This window comes from Anoplopoma fimbria, chromosome 6 (assembly GCF_027596085.1).
Source record: "Anoplopoma fimbria isolate UVic2021 breed Golden Eagle Sablefish chromosome 6, Afim_UVic_2022, whole genome shotgun sequence".
NCBI classification, from domain to species: domain Eukaryota; kingdom Metazoa; phylum Chordata; class Actinopteri; order Perciformes; family Anoplopomatidae; genus Anoplopoma; species Anoplopoma fimbria.
In genome coordinates, this window is record NC_072454.1 from 9,761,242 (window position 1) to 9,775,428 (window position 14,187).

The 14,187-nt window shown below is 41.8% G+C and overlaps 1 protein-coding gene across 1 annotated transcript in view; it reads right to left on the minus strand.

Moving 5' to 3' along the window:
• LOC129092723 (ankyrin-3-like) overlaps positions 1-14,187 on the minus strand; it is a 96,257-nt gene that overhangs the window by 20,672 nt on the left and 61,398 nt on the right. Inside the window, exons 28-42 of the mRNA XM_054600741.1 lie at positions 13,146-13,157; positions 10,833-10,935; positions 9,977-10,027; positions 9,251-9,360; positions 8,372-8,404; positions 7,227-7,451; positions 6,952-7,106; positions 6,251-6,462; positions 5,811-6,018; positions 5,331-5,427; positions 3,691-3,919; positions 3,471-3,596; positions 2,902-3,024; positions 2,339-2,365; positions 187-268 (exon numbers count right to left, since the gene is read on the minus strand). Coding sequence (XP_054456716.1) covers positions 187-268; positions 2,339-2,365; positions 2,902-3,024; positions 3,471-3,596; positions 3,691-3,919; positions 5,331-5,427; positions 5,811-6,018; positions 6,251-6,462; positions 6,952-7,106; positions 7,227-7,451; positions 8,372-8,404; positions 9,251-9,360; positions 9,977-10,027; positions 10,833-10,935; positions 13,146-13,157 — 1,793 coding nt within the window. The remainder of the gene's footprint in view (positions 1-186; positions 269-2,338; positions 2,366-2,901; positions 3,025-3,470; positions 3,597-3,690; positions 3,920-5,330; positions 5,428-5,810; positions 6,019-6,250; positions 6,463-6,951; positions 7,107-7,226; positions 7,452-8,371; positions 8,405-9,250; positions 9,361-9,976; positions 10,028-10,832; positions 10,936-13,145; positions 13,158-14,187) is intronic.

Genomic DNA, 14,187 nt, shown 5'->3' on the forward strand with positions numbered 1-14,187 from the left:
GTCAGGTGAATAAAATAAATGATTGATGAACAAGTTTTGTCAGGTAGATCTCTTTCTATACTATGGCTATATAAAATAAAACATGTAAACTGTATAGAGGGACCTTTAGACACTAAAACTAAATAAAATCACATTAACATCTGAAATCAATCAAAAATTTAATGGAAGTAAAAATGGGAAACTCACTCGCTGCCGGGTCGGTCAAATAGCTGTAGCGCTTACGCAAAGCTAAGGAGGCAAAGGTATGACGTCGTTCTGGCTTTTCAGTCTGAAACAAACAAAAAAGAACAAAAGATGCTTTAACATAAAAAATATGGTGAAATGTGATTCTGATCTATCAGAATTAGGTCTAAATATTAACGTTAATTTGTTAACTGAGATACCTCAGTGCACGAAAAACTGCCCTGTTTTTAGTGAATTAGCACATGCTGTTAGTACTGGCACAAGGAGACACTGCAGGTGTACTGTAGTGTCTCCTCTGGAGAGTAATGCATCTCTTCACTCACTGCATTTCTCAAAGTCATAGCTACAGACAAAATGTGCTTTCTCTGTATGGCCTACTCCAGTAAGTGGTCAGCATGGGCAAAATCCAGCTTCCAGTTAGTTACGGTGTGTAAAATCAATGTTCTCTTATGATGAAGATGCGTTCTGCAGATCATCAAATGTGGTAAAATGGTACACCTTCTTAAAATTAAAATAATAGTAATAATTATTTCATTTCAGTTTTAGGTGATTTTACAGTGATACAAATTTTGCCCGGTCCCCAAAAATCAATTCTGCATTACATAATTTGCAGCATCATTCAATGCCAGTGCAATTAATAGTGTGGCCATTATGTAACTAGGTGAAAAGTAAGGGGTAAAGTATATTTCATCCGCCCCTCTCACAATCAATTTTGTTTTGAAACTATGCCGTATTACAAATTTATCAACAAAAAAAAATAGCTAAAATGAGAGAAAAATGCTGAAATGATGATACAGCATTTCAGTTGAAATACTTGCCGCTCCAATTATTCCAACTGTCCTGTTACGGGTCTTCCTAAAAAGTCTTAATTCAGTTAATTCAGATTTTAACCAACACCAAAACTGGCCACCTGTATCTTTAAGAATTGATTTTAAAGTCCTTTTACTTATCGACAAAGCCTTACACAAACTAGCACCTTTATACATCAGCGACAGATCTTTCATTTTACGTCCCAACATGAACGCTTAGATCTTTCTGCTGTTCTTCACACTAGAAAACTGGGGAGGGGTTTTCTGTTTTTATGGCCCTAAACTGTTAAACTCTCTCCCTTTTGGATCTTAGAACAAGACGTAATTGCTGCTGTAATATGGAGCACTGCAGTGTTTGATGTAATTTATCAAAATCAATGTTGTTTCTTATCATTGACTTATCATACAGAAAATAATTACATTTTTATGTTATTTTTATTTTAAATTGAAATTTAAAGGGTTATAATTCTGAAAATGAATGCATATTTGGTTGTTATGGTCAGGACTAATATTAATTAAAATATTTACCTCGGTGAAAGTGCAAAACTATATTATTATATCTTTATGGCAGTGTTTTAGGACATGAGAGCAACTTTTTAAAAGGCACGCACAAGAGTTAACCATACCTTCATCATACTGTTGTAATTGTTGTAATATTTTTTTTGCTGTTGTCACTAAACTAAAATGCTGTTAATGAACATAATCTAGGTTTAATAACCTTCGGAATTGTCCAATATCAACATTCTGTCCAGCCTTATCTCCTTGTGGTTAAAGTCTCCTATAAATGTTTTGAGATGCAGCTGAGAGAGTTAGTTTTCTCTGTTGCAAACAAGCCAAGGACAAGGGTGAAGAAGGGAAACCCCAAAAACAACAAAACAATGACTAAGTAGACAAATGATTAAAGGTTTAAAGGAGTTAGGGTTTCATTTGAAGCTGACAAAAGGTACCATAGTCCTGTGTGAAACTTCCTATGAGTTAATAGTACGGATGGAGACATGGTGATTTCCTGTCCGAAATGTATGGAAAGGAAGATAGAGATGGAAAACAAGCTGAGGTGTGGCACCGCAATTGGCTCCACTGCACTTTGGGATGGGAAGACAACGGCAAATAAATTCTCGCTAATTAAAACAACCGCCATTTCCACTCATGCACTACATGGGGTCACTCCAGAAATCACGTAGCTGTGTAAAAAAAACATGCAGTCCAAAGCATCTTTCACACCAAGGTACTGTACGAGAGACAGAATATCTGCGACACGCATATTTACTACAGCATCTGCAGTAAAGCCAACAGAAAGGACGACAAAGAAGAAGCAGTTCCATGTGATGATGAAGAATCTGTTTTACCTCATCATCAGGATCAGACTCCATATCCTGTGGTATTCCAAGATGCATTGCAGGAGAGGAGAGAGATGACACAATGGAGAGCAGGGACGTTATAATGAGCGGGGAGGTGGAAATCAAATTCAGGGGATGAAAATGGAGCAGCAAAAACAACAAAAGGCATCAGAAGAAATCTATGGGATTAATATAAAATAAACAGCAAAATAACAAAAAGCAAAAGCAAAATAAGTTCAGTTTCTTGTGATCAATCGATACCACAACAAACAAACAAATGAGAAGAGTCGTCTTTTTGCATAATTCTTATGTACCCACAGTGAGCCAGGCAATAGAACAAAGCACAATGTGCATGTGCGGCTGCATGTGTACGTTGTGGGGTCTTATGACTGGCACAGGCTTTAACACTAATAAAAGACACAAGCAGCAGGCAGTCACTTCTAAACCAAATGAACTTCAATGGCTCCTCTTGATGTCAGGACAACATCGCTTTCTGTATTTCAATCTCATTTACATGTGGATGATATGATAATGGCCTGGAAGGATGAGCTATTCAAACATGGTGATCCTACCTTCTTGTGGGTTGGCAGTGTGATATTCAAATTGCATATGGCAGTCTGTGGAAGGCCTTTGCTGGATTTTGGCTCTCTCAGGAAGGAGAGGCGGCCACATGACTCCTGGCCCATATCTCTGATCTGCAGGGGACGGCAAAAGGATCGCATCATGAGTTGACTGTGACAAAAACATTTCAAGAACGACCCTGTAAAATGGAAAACGTGAAAAAAAAGATTGTCTTCTGTTTTTTTTACGCCTCAACCTATTGAACATTTCTATATTTGGAAATTGTCTCACAGCATATAGATTTAAGCAGTTAACAAGCAGATTGTATTTCATTTGTCATTCATCATCATCCATGTAAAAAAGACTAGGACAACAGTTGAGTTAGTGTGTAGCTTTGAACAACATTTACTGCAAAACAAAATCACTATTGCTATAAATGTCGGCTGATTACTAAAGGATGATCTGACATTTCTGACATAATTTAATCACCAAGGCACATTTACAAAGGAGCCCAGAATGAATAACTTAGACAGTGAAAGCTAGCAGAGAGAGAGGGCGACAGGAGGGATATACTTTATACCTTCACGTTGAAAGGAAGCCTGTTTTCCTTGAAGGAGAAGAAGTTGAAAACCAGCTGTATCCCACTTTTGGTGAAAGGGGACAGGTTGCCATAGCAATCCACGTGGATGGGCTTTCCCTCGAGAACCTACAGCAGTTTACAGACCATCATACGTTTAGAAATGGATGAATTGCATTTCAATAAGGTGATTCTTTTTCATTTGTCGAACACACGACCCCACCTCGATATCTTTGCTCCGGGCCACTTCCTCAAAGTTCTCCTGCTGCTCGAGGGTCTTGTCCACTTTGTCGTCCGTCATGCAGAAGCAGCGCAGCCGAGCCTCGACCGCGTCATTCATCTTGGCGAACACCACAAACTTGGCCAGGTACGGCACGCAGATCAGCTCCCGGTATAACTGAGACGCTAGACTCACCGTCTCAGGAATCTGGTGACAGTCTGCGAGCCAGAACCTGTGGAGGAGAGAGAGGAGGAAAGAGGAGAGGATAGGAGAGAAGAGGAGGAAACAGGAGAGGAGAGGAAAGGAGAGGAGAGGAGAGGAGGAAAGAGGAGAGGAGTATAGAGGAGAGGTGTTGTAAGGGAGGGAGAGGAGGAGAGGAGAGGAGAGGAGAGGAGAGGAGAGGAGAGAGAGGAGAGGGGGACACAAAAAAGAACGATAAATCCGGAAGTGAGCCAAGTGAACAATTTGCTTAATATGAAGATGATTAAAAACAGAGTTAAGTTTGTAACTCTGCACTGTTTAAGCCATTTTTGTATCAAACTGAAACTTACGCAATAAATCAAACAAGGTTATTTCACTGAAGGTTGAACACAAACACATGACAGCTGTGTAGTGATCTAATAAACTTTAACTGAGCACCAAAGGGTGCTGAGTTAATATCAGGCTGCACACTCGCCACATGATCCAAATCTAGTTGAGAGTTCATGACTTTGCGTACTGTAACCAGAAGTTCACTTGCGGGCTAAGTTTAGAGGCAAGACTCAATAATGTATGGTAAACGGGCCTTTGTACCATTTATGTAAATGTTTAAGGAGGTGTAACCTTGTTAGTATGCTGGGCCACAGAGAAAACTGAATTAAACTCGACTGTTAGTAAAGAGAGCACCGGGAGGACAAAAACATTACATTTCAATTAATAGGTTAAAGTCAGACAATAACATGTCGAGTCAGACAATTTGGTAACTTGCTCTCCTTATGTGTGTAGTGAAAAAAAAGGTTGGTAAAAAAAATAGATGCTTAAGTCGGCAAAAATGAAAACAGCTGTCCAGAGTTGAATTTTGCCAAGTGACATTAATCGTCAAGTTTTTTTCTTGTGATATATTCTGGGATTCACTGCCAACTTTTCGTTGCTTCCTGGTTCTGCACTGTCATCATTTTGAGGCTTACTGAGATGTCTTCTGGCAGTGATTTCGAAATTCCTTGGATTTAGTTTTATATTCCAGAGTGGTAGAACGAAGGCTGCAACTAACTATTATTTTCATTAACGACTAATCTGCCAATAATTTTCTCGATGAATCATTTGATCCATTAAAACTTCTGAAAATAGTGACCCTTTAAACCTGGAGCCATTTCATTTTTGTCAGTTTTGCTTGAAAAATGACTTCATTATCAAAATAGTGGCAAATTAATTTATCTCTGAATCACCAACATAAATCTCTAAATGCACTTAATTTCTACAAGAAAAATATGAGAAGCAAGACTTCCATTTATGACATATTTTATGAGGAAACAACAGTAAAAGATCAATGAAGTGCAATTAAGTGATCATTACTCGGCTTCAGAAAAGTGGTTGTTATATTGTTGTGATACAATATATGGCACACTATAAAAAATATAGCGGTTTGTGTTCAGTATGAGTCTTACCTGGCCGAAACATTTGTGGTGAAGGAGACGCAATCGGTCACAAAGGACAGCGGTGTGGTCCCGGTGATGTCCTCCCACTGGGCTGGGGACGTCCCTCCTGCATGAAACAAGGGCCAAAAGATGAGCTCACTGCCTGGCCAACCTTGCCAGAGCTTCAGCTTTTTAGTAATCCTCTTCCTTTAATCTTGTCAGCTCTTCATCTTCCCTCTATCGACCGGTGGCTTTTGACATCAAAGTAGGCCTGATGTGCCCACAGCTATTCAATCCATAGTGACTCTGAGCCTCTAACCCTGTTTCATGTCAAATAAATGGATGACCGACTATGTCTGGTGTCACAAAACACATTTATTAGCATCTAAGGATAAAATGTTAAAGTATGTGTTTTAAATAACTTAATGCTAGGCTAGATTTTGGATATCATTTTGGATAGAGATGCTGCTGCAGTGTTGTCCTGCTCTAGTTATCTTCCCGTCTACTTGCCTGTGATGCTGCAGAGAAGACGCAGGCAGGGTGCGGCGTCGCCTCGGTGGCCGGTGGGATGGCCTTCTGCCGATCGAGGCGGGACAGGGATCGTCATGGTGATCGGCTTGTGGAACTTCCTCCTCCTGGGCTCGACGGTGACGATGGGGCTGAAGGTGGCTCTGTTTCCGAGGATCGCCCTCGCCATGTCATCTGGCACAGGCTGGGCCTGAACAGAAACAAGGGAAAACAGAGAAAAACTTTCTTGATGAATTGTGTGATCAAACTTTCCTTGAATTCACTATGTAATAAAAGCGTCCGGGCCTGTGAGGCGGATCAAATATTCAACCAAAAATAGGTCAGGTGTATAAATAAATAATAGGTCGGTGGACAGTATTTGCGATGAAAAAGCTGAGTCATGGAACAGATGCAAGATGCAGATCTGGCGAGTCCTGCCGTACCTGCAGGCCAACCCGGATCCTCTTGGTGAGCGCCCCCTGAGGGAACGAGGCCTGGACCATGGGCACGGTGCTGCTGGACAGCATGCCTCCGTCAGGACCCATGTGGTTGGACTCCTGCTTGATCCGCGACACCACGGCAAAATACTGAGGGAAATCGCTGGTGACGATGCGGCAAATGCGCTTCTTCTCCAACTCGACAGGACTGTCCAGCTCTGTGAGAGAAAAATCTTTCTCTCATGAATGTTATTTTAAGCGACATTTAATGTTCTTGTTTCTTTCCTAAGAAGTCACTAAATACAATCTCTGACTTTATGAATGCATTTAAATTAGTCACAATTTAGGTTCGACATTTGGTCAGTGTCACTACCATACAGGACAATAAATAGGCTAAACAGACCGAAAAAACATGCTTCTGGAGTGAAGTTAGACTTTCTAGGTCACCAGCTGACTTATAGCCCTGGGTAATGTAGTTTAGATTTTCCTAAGAGGTTCAGTTCACCTTCATTCAATTCAATTCATTTCAATTCAGTTTATTTTGTATAGCCCAGAATCACAAATTACAAATTTGCCTCAGAGGGCTTTACAATCTGTACACATGCGACATCCTCTGTCCTTCATCCATTCACTGCGGACACAAAAAGTGTCTTTGTACAAACTATGGTTGATAAATGTCCGAGCACACCGAATGACCTTTCCTTTACCTTCATCCATTCCCGTAAGCAGCTCAAAGAGGTCTTCTGGTCTGGCGTCGGACTGGTGCTCCTTCCACGTGTCACCATTGTCACTCCTCAACACAATCAGCTCCCTCTCTTTCCCCCGCATGGATCCAAAATGAGGGATCTCCACAATCACAGGACTGAAAGATAAAATAGAACACTTTAGGGCAGGTATCAGCAGTTGATATCAGGAAATATCTCCGATTTTTCCCGTCCTGCTGAAGACACATCAACACAAGAAAAAGTCCAAAGCGTCCTACCCGAGGAACTGAGCCCCAGCTGGTCCGACCTCCACCAGCCGGCTGACAAGCCCCTCTCCCTCCACCATGGGTGGGGGGTAGGCCAGCTTGTGCCTTTTGGCGAGGCGACAGGTGATGCGCGTGGGTGCCGTGCACTTCCTGGGAGGGATGATGATGCGCATGCCATTGTGGCGGCTGCCTCTCATGGAGCCACCGCGGGCATCCACCATGAAGCTGACCAAGAACCTGCAAGGTTTAAAAGGAACAATGTGAGAGGAGGAAATGACACAGACAGACAGAAAGGTAGAAGGAAGCTTCACCACGGACACAAGTGAGGAGGACGATTCCCATGCTGTGATCACCGTACACCCAAACAAAGTGAGGAAAAGAGAGGAAATAACAAAAAATAAAGAAAGAACAAGAGATAAGAAGGAGAAAAAAGGTGCTTTGAGTTCTGAAAATTGGCAGTTCTCACCTTCACTTGCCCAAATTTAGAGCATTAAACACAGTTTGAAACTAAACAGGGTGCTAATGAAGTTGCAGAAAGTTTAGTTTCCACTCCTGAGGCTGAAGGTGAGAAGGTGTTGCCACATTTCAGTTCCTCTAAAGCAGCATTCGGTGAACAAATATTAAAACACCTGCACAGATGTTTCACCAAGATAGGGTTAATGTGAATAATATGTGATATGTCTTAAAATAAAGAGCAGGTTTTGGCATCCCATATAATCATTGACACAAGTAAAGAGTTATGATGGAGTAGAATGTATATTTTATGAGTAACCAGTAAGCCTCAAGCCAAACGTGACAATTCTTTTAACTACTAATTCTATGTAATGTACTGTATGGTTGCTTTTTCTATACTGTATGCTGGAAATAGCAGAATCCCTGTAAAGTTTTGAGGAAGTGTTATTTTCAATGTGCGAGATGGCGTGAAAGATGGCACATCAATAAAAAAAAAGACTCCCAAACACGTTGACTACACACTTCTAATATCTAGGCAGTGCAAATGAAACACCAGACCACACAAATGAGACGAGCACAAAGCGGAGGAGAGAAGGCCAAGGAGGGAGGAGAGAGAGTGTCGAGGTGAGAGGGAGACAGAGGTGGAGGAGTGAGAGTGAAATCACTGCGGCATCATGGGTGAGGGCAGCGAACTCAGTCATCACCTGGAGTCATACTGAGGGAGCGGGGAGGAGAGGCTGCAAAATAAACACAATGGAGACAATGCAGGAGGAAAAACCCCCAGAACCTAGTTTTAGTATCAAAGTTTCACAATCACTGTTGGGATCTGTAGTCACTACTGAAGATGGAGGAAAGATTAAAAACTGTGGAGGTGGAAAATCAAGGGGAAAACACAGAACACACTGTGGACAAAATTACAAAAAACAAAACAATAAATAAATAGACAGACAAACACACAAGGCGTAATAATGAGTCAACCAAAACTGGACATGACAGATCCCAGTATTTCATTTCTTAGCGAAGCAATTATGCATTAAGTTCTGTACAAAGAGAGCACCATTCATCTCGAGCAAAATTATCCAACGTCATATATGCAAAGTATGTGAATGAGAGCTAAATTATTATCCAAATAAAACACACAAGCCACTGTGCCGTGAGCTCGCACAGAGTCTGTTCTTTGTTTCTGTGATGACAGAAACAGAGCTGATGTCCGTGAACATGACGGTGACATCTGGTCCATGTCTTTAGACTTGTGGTATGACATGAGAGCTTTCAGAGGATAGACTGTGTCTTTTGTTGCTGTAATGTGATGTGTACAATAGCGGCACTACAGAAAGCCCACAGCCCTGCATCATGTCTGCATCACTACTGCAGGGTTTGCTGAATATTGACTCTAAGGGGGGAGGATAAAAGACACTACAACAGTTGTGTGCAGGAAGCATAGAAAATGTGTAATTATGAAATAGTTATGTGAATGTGCATGCTGTGTATGTGTCAGCTTTTGTATGTAGCATGTGTGTGTGTGTGTGTGTGTGTGTGCCTGCTGGTAAACAGATGAGATGAGACAGTGCAGCTGTTCTTACCCAGAGTGAATGGGACTGGACACAGTGTTGTGGCTGTGGTCCATGGTGTCCGGCGTCCAGCTGTAGCGCCGCATACACTCAGAGCTGTAGTCTCTGGTCACAGCCAGGTGCTGGGAGAGGAGGATCCAGAGACGGAGGGGAAGAGACGAGGAAGAAGAGATAAAACAGAGAAAAAGGAAGATTAAGAGTGGTAGATAGATATTGAGGTGAAAAAAAAGGAAGGAGGAAAGAAGGACAGAAAAAAATATATATATGTAAATGGATGGAAAGATACTAACCAAGAAGACAATGAAGAGCTAATTATTAATCATTGCACGACATGACAGTTGAAAGACAAAACCCTCCCTTCTTTTTTTCACCACCCTTGAGTCATGCAGGGCATTTACGGCTTCTTAACTCATATTTCAAAAAATGTCGTCATTATTATTTACAGTCTCACTTTCATCAGGACAAAAAGTCGCAATAAATAACACGGTGAATGTGCTACAATGGAACGTACAAAAGTTATGTGCTTGGAAAATCTAGAAACCAGAAACCAGCTTTAATAAATGATATATGTGAACATCCAATCATGTGAACTCAGATAGCATGGGAACGACCAAAACACAGACCATTACTAATGAATGACATGAGAACGGCATGGATCCAAAACAAACAAAATATACAAAACTCAGGAGCGATGGAAGCTGAACCACAGTGAATGAGAACATAACTAACTCTTTATACCTTATTGAGTGGGTCAACCAAGTAGGAAATGTCTTTACAGACACTCTGAAGCTTAGGGGAGAAGAGAGACAGTTCAGAAGTCACACTGAGGGCACCGTGAGGTCCAGACTAATGAGTTTCTGGAGGTTTGTTTCACTAAAGGATTCAATTTCCACCAAGGAAAAACATGATCCTATCTCTGTGAAGATTAAATGGTTCTACAATTTAGTCCCTGAAACTTCATCTAGCGTATGTAGCAGATAATACAACGATGAACGGACCACCGTGGAGGAAAAATCATTTGACCTTATGTATATTTTCAGTTTAATATGAAACCAATGTTATGGGAATCTCTTTGGAAGTCCAAAAGTTATTTTGTTAAGCAAGAGAGAGTTGAAGTAAGTGCGTATTTTAGCCATGTATAGTTTGAGATCTTGGGTGATGATGTCATAGAACTTGTCGGTTATATCACTAATATTGCTTATGAGAAGAGGTTACAGTTACAGGCCAGACGAGCTCTGCGTTTTCTCCATGAGGAAGCAAAGAGGGGACTCCCAAAGCCCTTAGGTTTGAATAAACTCTTCGTCAAGGTGCTATACACTCTCCCTCAGCACTTTGGCAAAAGAAAGCATGGCGTCAACACTGCTTCTGTTATGACCTTTGTGCAAGACAAGTAAAGCTACCCTGATTTGATTCTACCCAACGTGTTATTTCTCACCAGGCCACGGACAGAACAACCACCGGGGGAATTTGATGAAGAAGAGACTTTAAAGGTTAAAAAACAGAGAGCTAAAAGACCCAAGGAAGAAAAAAACGGGAACATAGTCTGAAATAAGGAGAAAAGGGCAACAAAAGAAAGATAAGAAATTGATCTTACCGTGTCCTTCGTGGGCGCCAGAATCTCTTCGATCATCATACTGTCCCGTGCGTAGGAGCTCCGGTTGAGTGTGTTGGACCTATCCGAACTGAAGGAGCGGAGGCTACATGTTACCACGCAACCCGGCGCCGTGGGCAACAACAAGTGACGAGCAGGGGAACACGACATAAAACAAAAAGCAGGGAATCCATTACTACATGCAACCTCCAGGGAACACGGGTTTATTTTATCTCACTGGACGGAGAGAGTCCAAAAGTTATAAGTGGAAAATAGAGAGAGAGAGAGAGAGAGAGGCTGAAGAGCCCGCAGTTGGACAAAGATAAGATACTGCAGCAGGTTATTCAGAGATGGAAATGTGAGCGAGGTCACTTTGTTTGCATTGAGAGATAGAGGGGAAGAGGAAGAGCCGGAAAGAGAACACAGACGCCTATTCAGAGGTGTTGTTGGTGTGCGGCATGATCACAGATGTGACTAAGTGTGTCTAAATGATGAAATATGATTTGTGTATGCAGCTCGCCGACAGACGTTTCTCGCAAGAAACAAGGTCGGCTTCAAAAAGTGTCTCAAACGGTTAAATCTGACTGAAGCTCGAAGACTGACACTGCTTTATTCTAAGATTAGCAGCTGACCTAGACCTGTTTCTGAGCAGCGAAAATACAAAAAAAGAGAAGCTGGTCCTTTCTATCTGTCTTGCTGCAGTCTGCTTTATGGCTGTGTGTGCGGTGACGTGTGCCTATTTTTGCAGCCTCTCTGGCTCAATGCGGCGATGTAGATTCCTTTGAGGTTTTTTTTTTTCTTTTCTTTTTTTTGTTCCTGTGCTGTTTTTTGCTACAGGGATTTGATCAGAGCAGACGAGCCTTCGCACAATCACGATTACAGACATTTTTGATTTAGGCTTCTAAAACGTACAGGGGTGTGTTTTCGTACGTGTTGCTGCTCGATGAGGGACTTGCAAAGAGATACAATCCCACTGACAAAGCAGACAACTCCGGGCCTTATTTTGTATACTGTACGTGTGTATCGATGAGTCCTGTGTTTGAGGTTGGAGAGGAGGGGGGAGAACGGGTGAGCCAGGAGGGCGGGGGGAGAGAAAAATGCAGAGCTCAGCATGTTTGAGTGGGCACACTATTCAGCACAGAGAGAAGCCCCTTTATTCAGCGCAGCCTGCCTACCCCTCCATCGAAGTTACCAAGCAACTCTGTGCAGCCTGAAAGGACTCGCTGGCACGGCAGCAGCACTCCCCCCCCACCACCCCCACTACCACCACCCCTCTGCTCTCACCCGGACTCTGTTTGTTCTTCACAGCTCATTCTGTCCATATTCCTCTTTTCCCTAAACATCTACGATTTTCCATTTCCTTCTGTCCTTCCGTCTAATTATCTCGGTTGTCCTCTTTTTTTATTTTTTATTTCTGCATGTCATGCCACCACTGTCCCCTCATCTTTTCCTCTCCATTTACTATCTCTATTGTTACTTAGACTCAACTGCTTTGAGCCAACAATCCACTCAATGGAAGACTCTTCTTTCCCCAACACTCCATTCATTTCACTGTTGATCAATCCGTCTGCCTTGCTGTAAACTACATCTCCCATTAGCCAAATGACTTGATTTATTCTGCCTGGGATCCCTATGTATATACCGATGGTCCTGTGCTTTTAGGAACTGTGCAGACAATTGTTTGTGTCATTGTGCGTACACGTGAGTTGTTGGCCGCAAATGCATCTGTGTGTGTGACCGAGTGTTTGTCCTCGATGATTTCTAAATGCCGGTCCCAAACTTCCAGCAGAAATCTCAGGCCGTTTAGTTTCCATCTCTGCTAACCATGATTTAAGATCCATATTAATCCTGGATGAATCTCCAATTACTGGCGTGTAAATAGAGGGGATAAAAGGGGTGATTTATAAAGAAACTGATGTGTTTTATCCCTGGAAGTTACACCCAGTGGCACTACGAAATTATAAAGTGCCACCTCAAAAAGTTATAGAATTATTCAACACAACTCAAACTGAAGAAAAGTCTGCAAAACATAATTATTTTAAGACAGATTATGGTGAATGGTGATCAGCAAAAATGCAGCGACGATCTCAAAATACAACACGTGACGGCAAGAAAGTGACAAACCTGTTACCACAAACAGAATGACAACAACACTGGATGAGGCCAAAGTACATTGGATGACCCGTGGTTGGGGTTAGTGGTTTCAATGGGTGTAACAGGGTTAAACAGCAGTTCAGGTGTCACAGGGTAAAGAGGGGAGACACCATTCACAACGAATGATTCCTACTACTTCTACAACTACTACTCTGTTCTTACCTGAGTCTAGGGCTAGAATGGGGGACACGGTGCAGGAAAAACAAGGAAAAGAACAAAATAGAAGAGTGAAAAGCGAAGCATTTTGAAGACATTCAAGCATGATGTGGCTTTCATCTTTTACCTCATACGACATTGATGCTGTGCTTTTGCATGGCGGTATGCTATGACTAGTTATTTATTGAGTGTGTGTGTGTGTGTGTGTGTGTGTGTGTGTGTGTGTGTGTGTGTGTGTGTGTGTGTGTGTGTGTGTGTATGTGTGTGTGCGTGTGTGTGTGTGTGCAGCCCAGTCAAAAAGCAAACCATGCAATGTCGATGTCATAAACAGAAAGTAAGGAGAAGAAGAGAACTTGCTCAGCATCATACATTCATTGATCAGTAAATGACAGTATTTCACAGCATTTTACAAACAAGGAGACGATTCTCAACGATTTTAAAATCTATTTTTAGCTTACTGTTCTTGATTTTAAATTACACAAAAGCAGCATAAAGGATCAGATTAAGTGCATGTCTAAATTGTAGCAGAGGAATATATACTTTTTTACAAATATACTTTCTCTGTAGTACCCTTAAATACCAATAAACTGCAGTTTGAGCTATTAACTGAAACTTCAAACCCTCAAATGTGGTCACAAACCTCTTTTAACTATCCTAATTTAGATATTTTGAACTCCTAACAACAATTCACACAATTCAATTCAAATCTCTTTCCATCCAACAAGCTTGTTTATGGAATATCTCCATTTAATTCACTGTTTCCTATGTTTCTTTTGCGACCCGCAGCTTCCCGTCACAGCTAGTGTCGTTGTTTTTATCAATCTAACCATCACAGAACATCTGCCATCTGTCAGCGTGGCTACAATACACTCTGGGGCTGTGAAAACACTTGTCCTGTGTGCTGCTGATGTGTTTTCACTGGAGCCCGACAGTTTTCCACTGCATACTTTGTCCACAATCTGAAACTGTAGTTAGGCCTGTGCCGAATCTCGATGAGCAGCTGTTCACGGAGAGCATCAAAGGCCTCACAGTCCAAAGATACAGCTTA